General features: G+C 35.4%; 1 protein-coding gene across 2 annotated transcripts; it reads left to right on the forward strand.

Annotated features, from left to right (window-relative positions):
* Nucleotides 1-2,313: 2,313 nt before the first annotated feature.
* On the forward strand, nucleotides 2,314-9,320 carry LOC147845376 (GTPase IMAP family member 5-like). 2 transcript variants are annotated; one of them, XM_087243831.1, is made up of 3 exons: nucleotides 2,314-2,391; nucleotides 2,828-2,879; nucleotides 8,092-9,320. In XM_087243831.1, exon 3 carries the CDS (start codon nucleotides 8,101-8,103, stop codon nucleotides 9,001-9,003), a length of 903 nt encoding a protein of 300 aa, XP_087099957.1. In that variant the 5' UTR covers nucleotides 2,314-2,391; nucleotides 2,828-2,879; nucleotides 8,092-8,100; the 3' UTR covers nucleotides 9,004-9,320. The 2 variants fall into 2 exon arrangements, with proteins under 2 accessions (XP_087099957.1, XP_087099958.1); XM_087243832.1 differs by lacking the exon at nucleotides 2,314-2,391 and having other exon boundaries at nucleotides 2,741-2,879.
* Nucleotides 9,321-13,345: the final 4,025 nt, after the last annotated feature.

Below are 13,345 nucleotides of genomic sequence, written 5' to 3' on the forward strand. Positions count from 1 at the left end.
GCCAAACGAGTGCTTTAAATGTTATTCCCCTTATTTATTTCCGTTTTATTTCAAATAACCGGCCTATGAATGTTAAAAGTTTTAGGTAAAGACGTCAAATTATGCCCACACATGCAAGCTGACCCAAGATCAGACTTTTCGACTTTTCGTATAACAGGTAAATAAATATAGTGAAATCAGCTTAACCGAGTCGCTTCACGTAGCCTATTACCCAACCAACATCAGTGTTAGGGAAAAGCTAAATTTTACAATTTAATGTCATTGAAAACAATTACTTAGTTACATTTTAAGGCATTAGTGTAGCCAGAAAAATACCTAAAAAAGATACCAAAATTCACAGTTATTACCGTGAAAATTTGTTTGGCACGGATAACACGCAACTCAGGCTATAGGCCTATAACTTTTTTCATCATTTTAAATGTAAAAATAAAGATTCATCTGCTATCATAACTGTGTCTTTTTCGTGATATTGTCTGGTTGTCATTTGTAAACCATCATAAACCATGGTTACTAGGCCTATCTGTCATTTTCTATCTCTATCTGGCCATGAGCTACAAGTCAAAACAAACTCGATATGCTGACTGTATTTTAGCTCTTAAAATAGGTTTACAATATTTTTTATGTTGTTTAATTTTGCAAGAACAAATAGCAGTATAGCCTAAATTACATATTTTTAAAAGATTATTCAGCCTACTTGCAGCATGTAGGAGATTTCTCGGTTGATCCACGGTAAATCCACTTAAGCCCTATTCCATTTATAACACTGTAAACTTGACTTCGCAGGCCGATCATCTTTAAACGCAAAATAAGGCATTTATTATGTGTTATACCTTGACTGCTGCTGCATAATGGGATGTTTCTCTACACAACTATAAAAGTGCGCTTTTTAGCGTGTCAAAATGAAAGCAAACATTCAAAGGGTTCTGCGTTTTGTCAATTTTAGCTTAATTGGAATCATATTAATAACAATATTAATAAATTAAAATATTATTTATAGTGTAGCCTACTGTGGGAAAACACTGCCAACTGTTTTTATTAAAACATTTGATTAGGCTACATCTTCCCGAATAACAAATTTTAGCAGAGACGCAACTGCCAATCATTTTCACATTAATTTAACAGCAAATATCTTCTGCGTTTCTTCCTTTTAGCACTCAAGAGAGTTGTGTTTAAAGAATTAGTTAACCATAACATGTAATGAATTAAGCTGCTCGTATCATGTCACCCACTTTTCTCCCTTGTGAGTTGAGTGCGCCTCCATCGCCTGTGCGCGTTTTATTTACGGGCGCACCTGACCTGACGCGGGGACCGGATCTCTGGACTGTAGGACTAGCTTTAATCTCACAATTTTTATAATTTATGTGCTATGTCAAATATTTTTTAATATTTAAATGTGTGTTCTAAAGGTTGCAACGACAGGAGTGTTAGTAATTAATGACAGAAAGAATTTTCAGTTTTGAGTGAACAATCCTTAATGTAAACTGGGGGGGCACAAATTATTTCTGGAGGGGCAATGCCCCCCTTCCCCCCCGCCCCGAAAATATATATATATATATATATAAGATTTTGTGATCCAAGAGTAATATTCAAATATGGAAAAGTGCAGAAAATTCTTACACTGCTTGCTACTTGAGGCAGAAGGAACTTCGTCTATATGCAAAATAAAAAGCATAAAAAGAACCTAAAGCTACCTGACAACAATCACTTAACAGTGACAGATTGTGTGCTTTAAGTCAAAAACTCAACCACTGATGAGCCTTTAGTAAAGGACAGAGCAGCTCCTCTAACTGGTGGCCCACAGCAGTTAGACAGGCCACTTTCTATTAGCTGCAAGACAGAAAGAACATTCTAGAGTGTTAAATAAAGAGCTCCAGTAATTAAATTTTACCTTTTATAATAATGTTTCTTTGTTTAATGACTTTGGACAGAGTTCTAGCTCCAGAAAGATTACAATTTCTATAAGCCTCATTAGTCAATACACATATTGTGTTTTTATAATTAAAAACTGTGTGTGTGTGTGTGTGTGTAAGCGAGGGTGTGAAAAATATAGGAAGTCGATGTCATCACTTCGATATGTACATAATCAGTGTTCTAAATATTTGTATAAATCGAGAACTAAAAGCGTGCCAAACGTTTAGACGAAAAGAAAGAAAAAATAAAGAAAGAAAGAAAGAAAGAAAGAAAGAAAGAAAGAAAGAAAGAAAGAAAGAAAGAAAGATTTTTTATCACCGTCTATCAATGGGCGTCGCTGATTCGCTGGTGTTGTTGATGTCGTCACTGCGCCCTTTTCTGAAGACAGCGTCACGTGATCCAGAAACGAAAGTGAACAAACAATCCGACATTTTACTGAATACGGAGGACATTTTACTCCGAGTGTTTTTGTGTTTCTAGGTAAGTTTATCTTTTATTGTAAAAAAAGAATGATCAAATCAGCTAGAAGAAGACAGGAAAAAACAATTATTTCGATGTGCGCAATAAAGTTTAGACGTTTGGGCAAAACCTTTTAAAACTTCACAAGGTTGCTCTTTTGGTTAACGTTGCGTGCTGATGGAGTCGTGTGATTCAATGCATCAAATACTACATGCAAAAGGAAATTTGTTTTCGGCAGCATTTGTGTTTTCCATTGTGTTTCAGTTTTTTTGAAGAACCAACAAAATTTGCTAATGACACATTTTTTTAATAGTGTTTTGCTTATTACCATCATGTACAGATACACATATCAAGATGCAGATTTGGTATAATTCAAGCACAGCTTATGATTTACCTTTTCCCTGATGGACCAAGTTTATCAGCGCTCACCCACCATCTAAACACATCTGTTTTGTAGTCTGCAGGAGGTGAAAGTGCTGATCAACGGAAACATATCTTCAGAACCTCTGGTGAGCAGCTCTTTTCATTTGATTGAAAATTGGGTCAAGTTACTTCCAAATAAGTTACATTATAACTGTCTCTGAAATAATGAATTATTTTTTTACATTTCTTTCACTAAAATATGTTAAATATGTAAGATAATATTTAATTAATAATTCTTTATTACATGATTCAATGTTATTTGTACAAGGAGTCTGACAGCAGCCAGTGCTCCACACAGGGATCTGATCACATGACAGTTTCTGTTTTAAACATTAAAATTATATATATATAAAAGATCAAACTTTTTCTTCTTAATAATAAATGCAAACTTTATTCAGTTTTAGGACACCAGAAAGCAGACAGAGTGTTATGTTGTCATGGCATCCATATACAGTGCACATTATGGGATATGCACTACTGAAAGAGTAGGAAATATGTGAACATAAGATTATTTGTATTGTACATTATTAGACTTTAGCGTTAGTTGTCAATTATTTGTACATTTTGGTATGACAGTTTCTTTAAGTATTGGATTTATAGTAAGTTTAGACAACAGATTACAGACTCCATGTGTGTGGCGAGGTTAAATGTCCAATAACGAGCTCAAACATATTTTAAAACATATCACATGAACAAATTTAATTATAATAAACAAAGGATTGGAGATAATTTACTTAGCAGCATTCCTAACTTTTACTAATTATTATAATTTTTTTCAGAAGCAAAACACGGTCAATTACACAGCGCACAGACATGACTAAATCTATAATACTAATTTCAACCATGTAGCTTATCTCATTTATCTCATGATGTCAACAAAGTTGTTTTCTAGTGATCACATCGTACCTTTTTCTTTGCATTTATTTATTTATTTATTTAACTGTTATTATTAATAATATTATAATTATTGTTATAATTAGGGTATTTATACATGTCCAATGTATGACTGGGCCTCTAAAAACATATAGATGTACACTCCGGCCTTTAAAATAGAATCTTCCACATGTAACTGTATTGAGTATGATAAGGGGCAGCATGAGTGTTAAGCCTAGAGCAGCAGTGAGTTCGAATTCATGCAACACCAAGGGTGTTCAAAACAGTCATATTAGTATGAGCACAAATGCGATCAATTGAAAATTAATCATGAGTCATGCTCACAAAAAAACAACTTTTGATATGTTGAGATCATGAGAAAACAAGGAATAAATAATATAATACTGCATCACCTCTAAGGGCTTTCATAAATTAGTAATAATATTACAACAAATATTATTAGTAATGAGATATATTACTGCTTAACTAGGGAAGCTCAAAATAATCGATTAACTGTTAAACAAACATGTGCGTTTGTAACCGATTAATGGTATCAATTAAACGATTAAAAATATTATTTTATATATTTTTAGTTTGGCTCCATAAGGGGCCGATTAAATGCACTTTTTTTGCGTTAAGAGGGGCATCTTTAGAATGGTTTACTTAAAGCTGCAATTGCTTTGCACACGGCTCAACCCAGAGCAGCAGTTTGTGTTGTCAAGACAACTACAGAAAGCTTTTAAAGAGCATGGTTTCCGCTACATTCATTCTTCCATGGTGAAGCGCCACACCTAAATCCATCCCTCCACAGCTAAATTACAGCTTTTCATTTAAAACATTCAGTAGTGCTGTGTTATTTGTTAAACCCTTTGAGGTGAAGTGCTGACTGACTGGCGCGTGATGTGTGAAGACAGCAAACACGATGTAGCTTTCAGTTAAGATGAACACAGTTTCCATAATTATACTTTATTTATAGATAAAGGTCTGTAATTCTGCATACAGTGACTTTGTCTTGCTGGAGTTTGCCGCTCTGTAGGTCTAATTGGAGACATTCTTAAATATTCCTAGCAAATCTAATAAATGTTGGAGACATACTCACTACATAAACGCGCTAAATCACACTTCAGCAGCGTTTATTTGAGAGCGCACAAGCAGTGGAAATCGGCGCAAGCAAAGAGTATTGCACGTAAATGCGATTTGACTTGTAAAACTGCGCTCACGACATTTCTGTCATGAATCTGGTTTGTTGATTTGCAACCTTTTCCCCTCTGTGTTCTCCTGCCAGCTGTCAGCACTTGCAATCAGCGCGAGCGCTGATCAGCAGTCACCTGTTCACGCTTTGTCATTATTAACACTCCTATATCTACCTCCCTATTTTCTCTCTCTGTTGTCAGATTATTGTTACTCTGTGCGTTTGTTCTCCGTGTTGTTTGTTCATCATTTGTCTCGTCTCGTGAAGTCACCTCGTAAATCACCCTCTCGTGTTCCTCGTTGTATGTTAAGATTGCCGCAGCTTGTTGCTCACCTGTTGGCTTTGCTCTGACCATCAACACCCGGAGGTCAGGAGTTCCCGCATCGCAGTGGTGGACACGGACCGATCGGCTCTCCCTCTCTCTCTCTCGCTCCCGGCCGTGGGTGGCCCCTTTTGAGTTTTGTTTTTAAAGATCCTGTTCTTTTTATTTCCTCTGAATTAATGACTGACTGCCTTTGTTGAATTTAACTATTAAAAGACTGAGTTGAACTGCACAAACCTCTCTTTGATTCTGTTCCATGACAATTTCTCCATTTGTCATTGAAATAACGCCATAGGTAGTTAGATTTGTGTAAATCAGGGGTTTCAAACTCGCGGCCCGCGGGCCATTTGCGGCCCTCAGTGCAATATTTTGTGGCCCGCGCCGACCGCTGTACACTGACAGAATCAGCGGAGAGAGAGCGCTCCCCGCTCCGCTGATTCTATCCGTACACAGCGGTCACTGGCATTCCCCGCTTGCCGTGTAAACAAAGGGGCGGGGATGCCGGTGATGTCACCACGCACCCCGCCCCTTTGTTAGACGCTGTGACGGGCGGGAACTCGCGCCGGCCAGAACCAAGGTAAGCTGTGCCCGCCCCTGCCTGCCACTTAGCTACCTATCTGCAGCCTGCCACCTACCTAGCTACAGCCTGCATCTTATATATATATATTATAGGTAGATACAGACTGGTACAGACTGATGTGACTGGAGTGGGGTGGGGGTGTTTTATTTATACATATATACGCCTTTTTTTAGGTGAGGGCAGGCACGTGCACACATAGGGCTCAACCTGTGCAGAGCACATGCCCTTTTTAGTCTTGGATAGAAAGTGCCCTTCCAAAATGATCAAAAGTGCCCCCGCGACGCGGCACACCGTCGGTCCCGCCCTTCAGTAGTCGCGCGACAACACCGCTCTTGAGTAGTCGCGCGACAACACAGCTGATCAGTACGCGCGCGACAACACAGCTGATCAGTACGCGCGCGACAACACAGCTGATCAGTACGCGCGCGACAACACAGCTGATCAGTACGCGCGCGACAACACAGCTGATCAGTACGCGCGCGACAACACAGCTGATCAGTACGCGCGCGACAACACAGCTGATCAGTACGCGCGCGACAACACAGCTGATCAGTACGCGCGCGACAACACAGCTGATCAGTACGCGCACGATAACACCGCTCTTCAGTACGCCCGCGTCCACTCTGCAGTGGGTGAGGGAATGGAAGTTTTGAGTGAGTTCCCCCAAGCCATACTGAGGGTCTCAACTGCTTCCGCTCTAAAGCCAAATGTGGTTCAGATTTGTGAGAAGAAGCGCTGTCAAGTCTCTGGCAGCAAGAAGTAGGCAAAAGATGCCATGTTCAGAAGAACTGTTCATAATGTTCACTCAATGTTTTATTAATGTTCAGGACACTTCATGTTCAGAAGAAATAATTAAAACTGTTAATAATGACATTTGAGGACTTTTTTTTTGTAAAATCCCTTATGCGGCCCAGCCTCACCCAGACTTTGCCTCCTGCAGCCCCCAGGTAAATTGAGTTTGAGACCCCTGGTGTAAAAGGTCCACCGCCACAGCTGGAAAAAATCCTCGAGGAAACACTGAAGATGTACGGGGACTAGTGCGTGCTGTTTGAAGTTATCCAGAGCTGTATGACTTTACAAATCTTGAATATCACAATATTATTAAATATTACAATTATAACAACATTGACAGCAACTCTCTTGCACAATCAATACCCAGTCGTTTCATAGTTGTATAAAAAAAGCACCGCGCTTCTTTTTTCCTTGTCAACATAAAAGGCAGTGTGGTGCGCCTCACATTTTGGAATGTAAAAGCATGTTTGCTGTGATCGGCTCCTTGTTCAACTGCAGCACATTTGTTAACTCGCGGCCGCAGGACAGTAACGAGTAAGCACACGAACCTACAGAAATATTTACCAAAGAAGCAAAATGGAAAAAGAATATTGCTGTTTGAAACAGACGAGTTGATGCAGCGCTGATGCTGATCGCCTCCTGAATTTGCGTCATAAACACAACAAATAGGCTTTAGCTTTCATTTTACAGCTTAATTATTGCAATAGCAATAATAGCTCAAAATAGAGCCCATATTGTTTCTCAAAATAGCAACGCACCAGCAGTGCACCTCAGAACGCCTTCCTTTTCGGACCAGAATGCCTATGGGCGCACATATGAGTGCAAAGAGAGTAGCGCAACGCCTCAAAATGACTCTTGTGCCAAGCTGAAACTAGCAAACAAGTATTTCGCCGCGTCTTGCCCCACATTGCGCTGGGTTTATGATAGGGCCCATAATCTTTAAAATGATGATTTCTATTAAATATGTAAAATGGTTTTGTAATATAATAATAACAGCAGGGCATTAAATAAATGCAGATATTTCATGGAGCGAGCGATTTGAAGAAGTCTGCTATTTTTATTTGACAGAAGACAAAAACATATGATTGAAAAAACAGCCTTTGCTGGTTCTTGAAAATGACCAGTCTATTAATTAAATTAAATTAATTATTTAATTGCAAAATATTTTAGAGCAGGCCTATTTATTTTATTCATTTTCTTTAGTTTATTCTGGTTTTCTATGCCGTTCAAAACACTGCAGGTGCGTGAAGATGCTCTTTTGTCATGTTCTGTTAATATTATGTTTGCATGTTAAATTAAATTAGTATTTTAAAATGCAATATTTATGTGTCAGACACAAAAAACACACGTCAGTTTTACTTTTTAATTATTAATAATTTAATATTAATCTCACCATTAACGTTAATATCCGATTAACCGAAATGAGCATCCCTATGTGTAACAGTGAAAAATAATTTACTACTCTAATCAAATTACTTTTATAATGCTTTACTACCAACGCACTGGTTATTTTAACAGCTGTTTTTTATTCCTTTTTAGTGAAAGCAGATGTTGAGGGTAATGAAAATGAAGAATGAGGATAATTCTAACAATCCTAATATCGTGTTGATTGGTAAGACTGGAAGTGGGAAAAGCGCAACAGTAAACACCATCCTCGATGATCCAGGGTTGTGTGAGTCAAAAATAAGCTCTTCTCCAGTGACCAGAGTCAGTCAAACACACACTGGATCTGTGAATAACCGCAGAGTGACGCTCACCGATACTCCAGGCATCTCTGCTGACTCACGGTCTGAGCTGAAGACAGCTCTTCAGTTATGTGCAGGAGGAGCTCACGTCATTCTCTTCATTCTGTCTTTAAGCACCTTCACTGAACAGGAGATGAAGATCGTGAGTCTGTTTGAGCAGATCTTTGGTGCAGAAGCTCTCAGATTCACTCTGGTGCTCTTCACTCATGCAGACCGTATAAACAACAGCCAGTTAAGAGCTCTGATCAGGAGAAACCGTCAGTTGTCTGACTTCATTAATCAATGTCGAGGAGGAGTCTGTGGAATAAATAATAAAGATCCGGCAAACAGACGACAGCAGGTGACTGAACTGATGGAGAAAGTAGAGAGACTGGTGTCTGAGAACAGGAACTCCTGCTACACACTGAAGATGATGGAGGAGGAGGAGAAGAGGAGAGAAGCGGAGGAGAGACGAGAAGAGAAGAGGAGAAGAGAAGAGAAGGAGCAGAAAGAGAGACAACATCAGATTACATTAGAGAGAGTCAAACAAGAGACGGAGATACGAGTCAGGAGAGAATGTGAAGATGAAAGAGCCAGAATACTGGAGGAAGAGAACGCTAGGAAGAGGAGGAAACAGCTGATCTTTTTACAGAAATATAAATTTTTGTTAGTGTTGGTTGTCTTGATTTGTTTTGGGGTGATGGTAATGATCTTAATGATTTTTTAAATACTGTAACAAACAAAATTATCATCATTATACAATTACACATTTAGTATGATTCACAATCACAGTTTCTACTTGTATGTATTTATATGTATCATTTACATTTTAAAGTGCATAAAAGAATTACATTGAAACATAAATATGCAGCTAACATGATTCAATGTGATGACTGAGCCTGTTTCTGTGTGGACAACATGGTCAGATTCCTGACACGACTAGCCGTAAATCATCTTCCACTGACAATAAGTGTGAGCCATAGCATACTTGCTTTTGATGTATGTATAAACAGAAAAATGCTGCTTCACAGATTCAAGTTCGCAGAGCCCTGACGATGCAGTTGAGTCGAACATTAAGTATGTTTACATAGGCAACAACAATAGTTTAATATGATTAAGACAACACTCTGATTAAGAGTCACCATGTAAACATTCATTTTTGATTATTTTAATATGAGTAAAGTCATAAATGAACTGAATAGAGATGGACTTAAGACATGTGGAGTATGCAGATATTAGTGGCATTATTGATGTAAACACTGTCATGTAGGACTTCTCGCTAGATTTTTTTTGCGACAAAATCCACAAACGCTGCTGTCAGTAAAGGACCGCAGAGACACACATCATGAAATGCAGAAGTTTTTTCTTTCCATTGGGTGTGCGGCATCAAATTCCATTAATACAACATTCTTCCACCAGTACTTACTCCTTATTTGTGTCTAATACTACAGTTTGTCACGGGTACATGAATGAAATGTTAATGAATTAATGTGAAACTGACGAACTGCAGTTAAAGTCGAAATTTTTAAAATGAAACACTCAAAATTACATTAAACTTTGCAGGAAACTTGGATAACCTGGTGACGAAACATTCAAAAAGCACTTCACGTAAACATAACTTAATTAAATTATTGTCTATTAAGGCAAATTACCAGATTACTGATGTCCATTTGAGCGTAGTCAGTAGTGTCTTCAAAGTAAGGGCCTGCTCACACTATGCCATCCGTACCGTGCCCAGGCCCGTTTCCTGGATCGTTTGAGAAGTGTGAGTGCGCTGAATCGGGCTCAAGCACGGTTCACTTGGCCGGCCCTGGCCCAGTTGGAAGAAGTGTGCCTGGGCGTGGATCACTTGGGCTACGGCGCGGTACACTTGTGTGTGAGTGCAAAACACGCCAAAGCCCGAAACTGAAAGCGAGACGTGACTTTTAAGGGACTGTTTCATATGGATTTATTAATAATTCTTACTGTTCAGTGAACGCAAACTGCCGTAGTTTATTAAAGATGCAAACTCCTCACTGCACGTCAGCTGCACCTTCAGCAGACCTCCTCATTCCTGCAGCACGAGAGCTTCATGATTGTTTATGAGCGCCAAAAGTGGCGGATCTGTTCAGTGAAATATCTGACTGCGTGTCCCCGCATCCCTAAGGACTGTTTAGTGAAATATTTGACTGTATGTCACTGCATGTCAAACGACTGAAAGGATATAACTAGAGAAACCTCCACTGTGCTGAGCGAGAGCGCTTACTGAACAGCGCAGCAGCGATGACGTAAGCGTGCCGAGGCCCGATTGTAAAGTGCGTGCGGGCCATCGAGGGAGATGGGAGGGGGGACAAGCGTGCTTTGGCCCAGTTCGAGGCAACTGTACCTAGTATAAGTACGGCCTTAGGGAGAGATCCAGAAAGGCATCCTGCTGATTTGATTAAGAAGGGCACTTTTTTTTCGTCAGACTCTCACAGGCAAAGCACCCGGTCCATTTTATTTGTATATATTTTACTGGAACACATTAACTCTACAGGTGCCTGATAGTTACCTTCACATTGCACCTTCACATTTATCAAATATATTTTTATACATATTTAATATTCTTAATGATTGCATCTATCTCTCTCTAAGTCAGATTCAGCTCAGAAAAGGACATATTTTCCCAACTTATAAGGTGTGAATAATTTGACTTTATAAAAAATTGGTCCGCACAGTATAAATGACGTGGACTTGCTGTTCTTAAGGAGCGCTTGGCTCATAGCACAACTCCTCAATTGTGTCGGTCGGCCTGTTCATCTGTGTTTGTATAGTTTGATTGCTGTGTTATAGTTTTCTCTCGATTAAGTGATTTATCAGATAAACGTGTACAGCTCAGTTTATTATCTAGTGAGAAGTTGAATTATATGAGATCTTGTTTTGCTAATGGCTAACAGTATGTACTTTACGAGAACTAGGAATTTAAGCATCTTTAGTATATCTATTTGTTAGTCAAAGGAGGCGTTGCCACATGTGTAATTATGTTTTGGAGTAGTTATGAAGTTTAGTTAAGCGACGTGCTGAAGATTACGGTTTTGTTTCTGCATTTTTCTTTGATCAGTTAGTTTTGTGGATTGGGGTTTAGTTATATTGTTTTGTTATATTTATTTCTGTGTTTTAGCAACACTCCTGTTTTCTTTATTTAATTTGATTATTTAAATAGCATTTCCTAAATTCATTATTTGACTTTCTTTGTTTAATAAATATTTTTTGTTTTGCTTAACCAGCGGTTGTGTCTTCTCCTTGTTCATCCAGCATCATTAGAGACTCCCTGATTGTTACGTTTCATCCATTTAATATCTTAGTTACTTTAAACACGTAACTATGTTATCAGATTTTTCTTATTTCTTATTTGTCGGCTTAGTCCCTTAATTATTCTGTGGTCGCCACAGTGGAATGAACCGACAACTTATCCAGCACATTTTTTTTACGCAGTGGATGACCTTCCAGCTGCATATATTATATTATATTATATTATATTATATTATATTATATTATATTATATTATATTATATTATATTATATCATGATGTTATATTATATTATATTTATTATATTATATGATGTTATATTATAAATTATTATTATTATATTATGTGATGTTATATTATATTATATTATATTTTATTATATTATATTATATTACATTATATTATATTTATTATATTGTATTATAGTATATTATATGATGTTATATTATATTATATTACATTATATTATATTATATTATATTATATGATGTTATATTATAAATTATTATTATTATTATATTATATTATGTTATATTATATTATATTATATTACATTATATTATATTATATTTTATTATGTTAAATATATTATATTTATTATATTATATTATATTATATTATATTATATTATATTATATTATATTATATTATATTATATGATGTTATATTATATTATATTATATTTTATTATATTATATTGTATTATATGATGTTATATTATAAATTATTATTATTATATTATATTATATTATATGATGTTATATTATATTATATTATATTACATTATATTATATTTATTATATTATATTATAATATATTATATTATATTATATTATAATATATTATATTATATTTATTATACTATATGAATTTATATTATATTATATTATATTACATTATATAATATTTATTATATTATATTATAATATATTATATTATATTATAATATATTATATTATATTTATTATATTATATGAATTTATATTATATTATATTATATTATATTATATTATATTACATTATATTATATGATGTTATATTATATTATATTATATTATATTATATTACATTATATTATATTTATTATATTATATTATATTATATTATAATATATTATATTATATTATATTATATTATATTATATTATACTATAATATATTATATTATATTTATTATATTATATGAATTTATATTATATTATATTATATTACATTATATTATATTTATTATATTATATTATAATATATTATATTATATGATATTATAATATATTATATTATATTTATTATATTATATGAATTTATATTATATTATATTATATTATATTATATTATATTATATTATATTATATTACATTATATTATATGATGTTATATTATATTATATTATATTATATTATATTATATTACATTATATTATATTATAATTTATTATGTTAAATATATTATATTACATTATATTATATGATGTTATATTATATTATATTATATTATATTTTATTATATTATGTTTATTCATTCATTCATTTTGGCTTAGTTCCTTTATTAATCCGGGGTGGCCACAGTGGAATGAACCGCCACCCATCTCTTGGAAACATCTATACACACTCATTCACATTTATACCCAATTCACATGCCTATCCAATTCACCTGCACAGCATGTGTTTAACCTGTGGGGGGAAATCGAAGCATGCAGAGGAAACCGCTGCGAATGCAGGGAGAACATGCATACTCCACACAGAAATATCTACTGACCCAGCCAAGGCTTGAACCAGCGACCTTCTTGCTGTGAGGCGACAGC

The sequence above is a fragment of the Danio rerio genome, chromosome 3, assembly GCF_052040795.2.
Source record: "Danio rerio strain M-AB ecotype USA chromosome 3, GRCz13ab, whole genome shotgun sequence".
NCBI lineage: Eukaryota > Metazoa > Chordata > Actinopteri > Cypriniformes > Danionidae > Danio > Danio rerio.

Excerpts from the sequence above, each read along its gene's own strand:
- LOC147845376 (XM_087243831.1), top strand. The coding sequence starts at position 8,101 with ATGTTGAGGGTAATGAAAATGAAGAATGAGGATAATTCTAACAATCCT.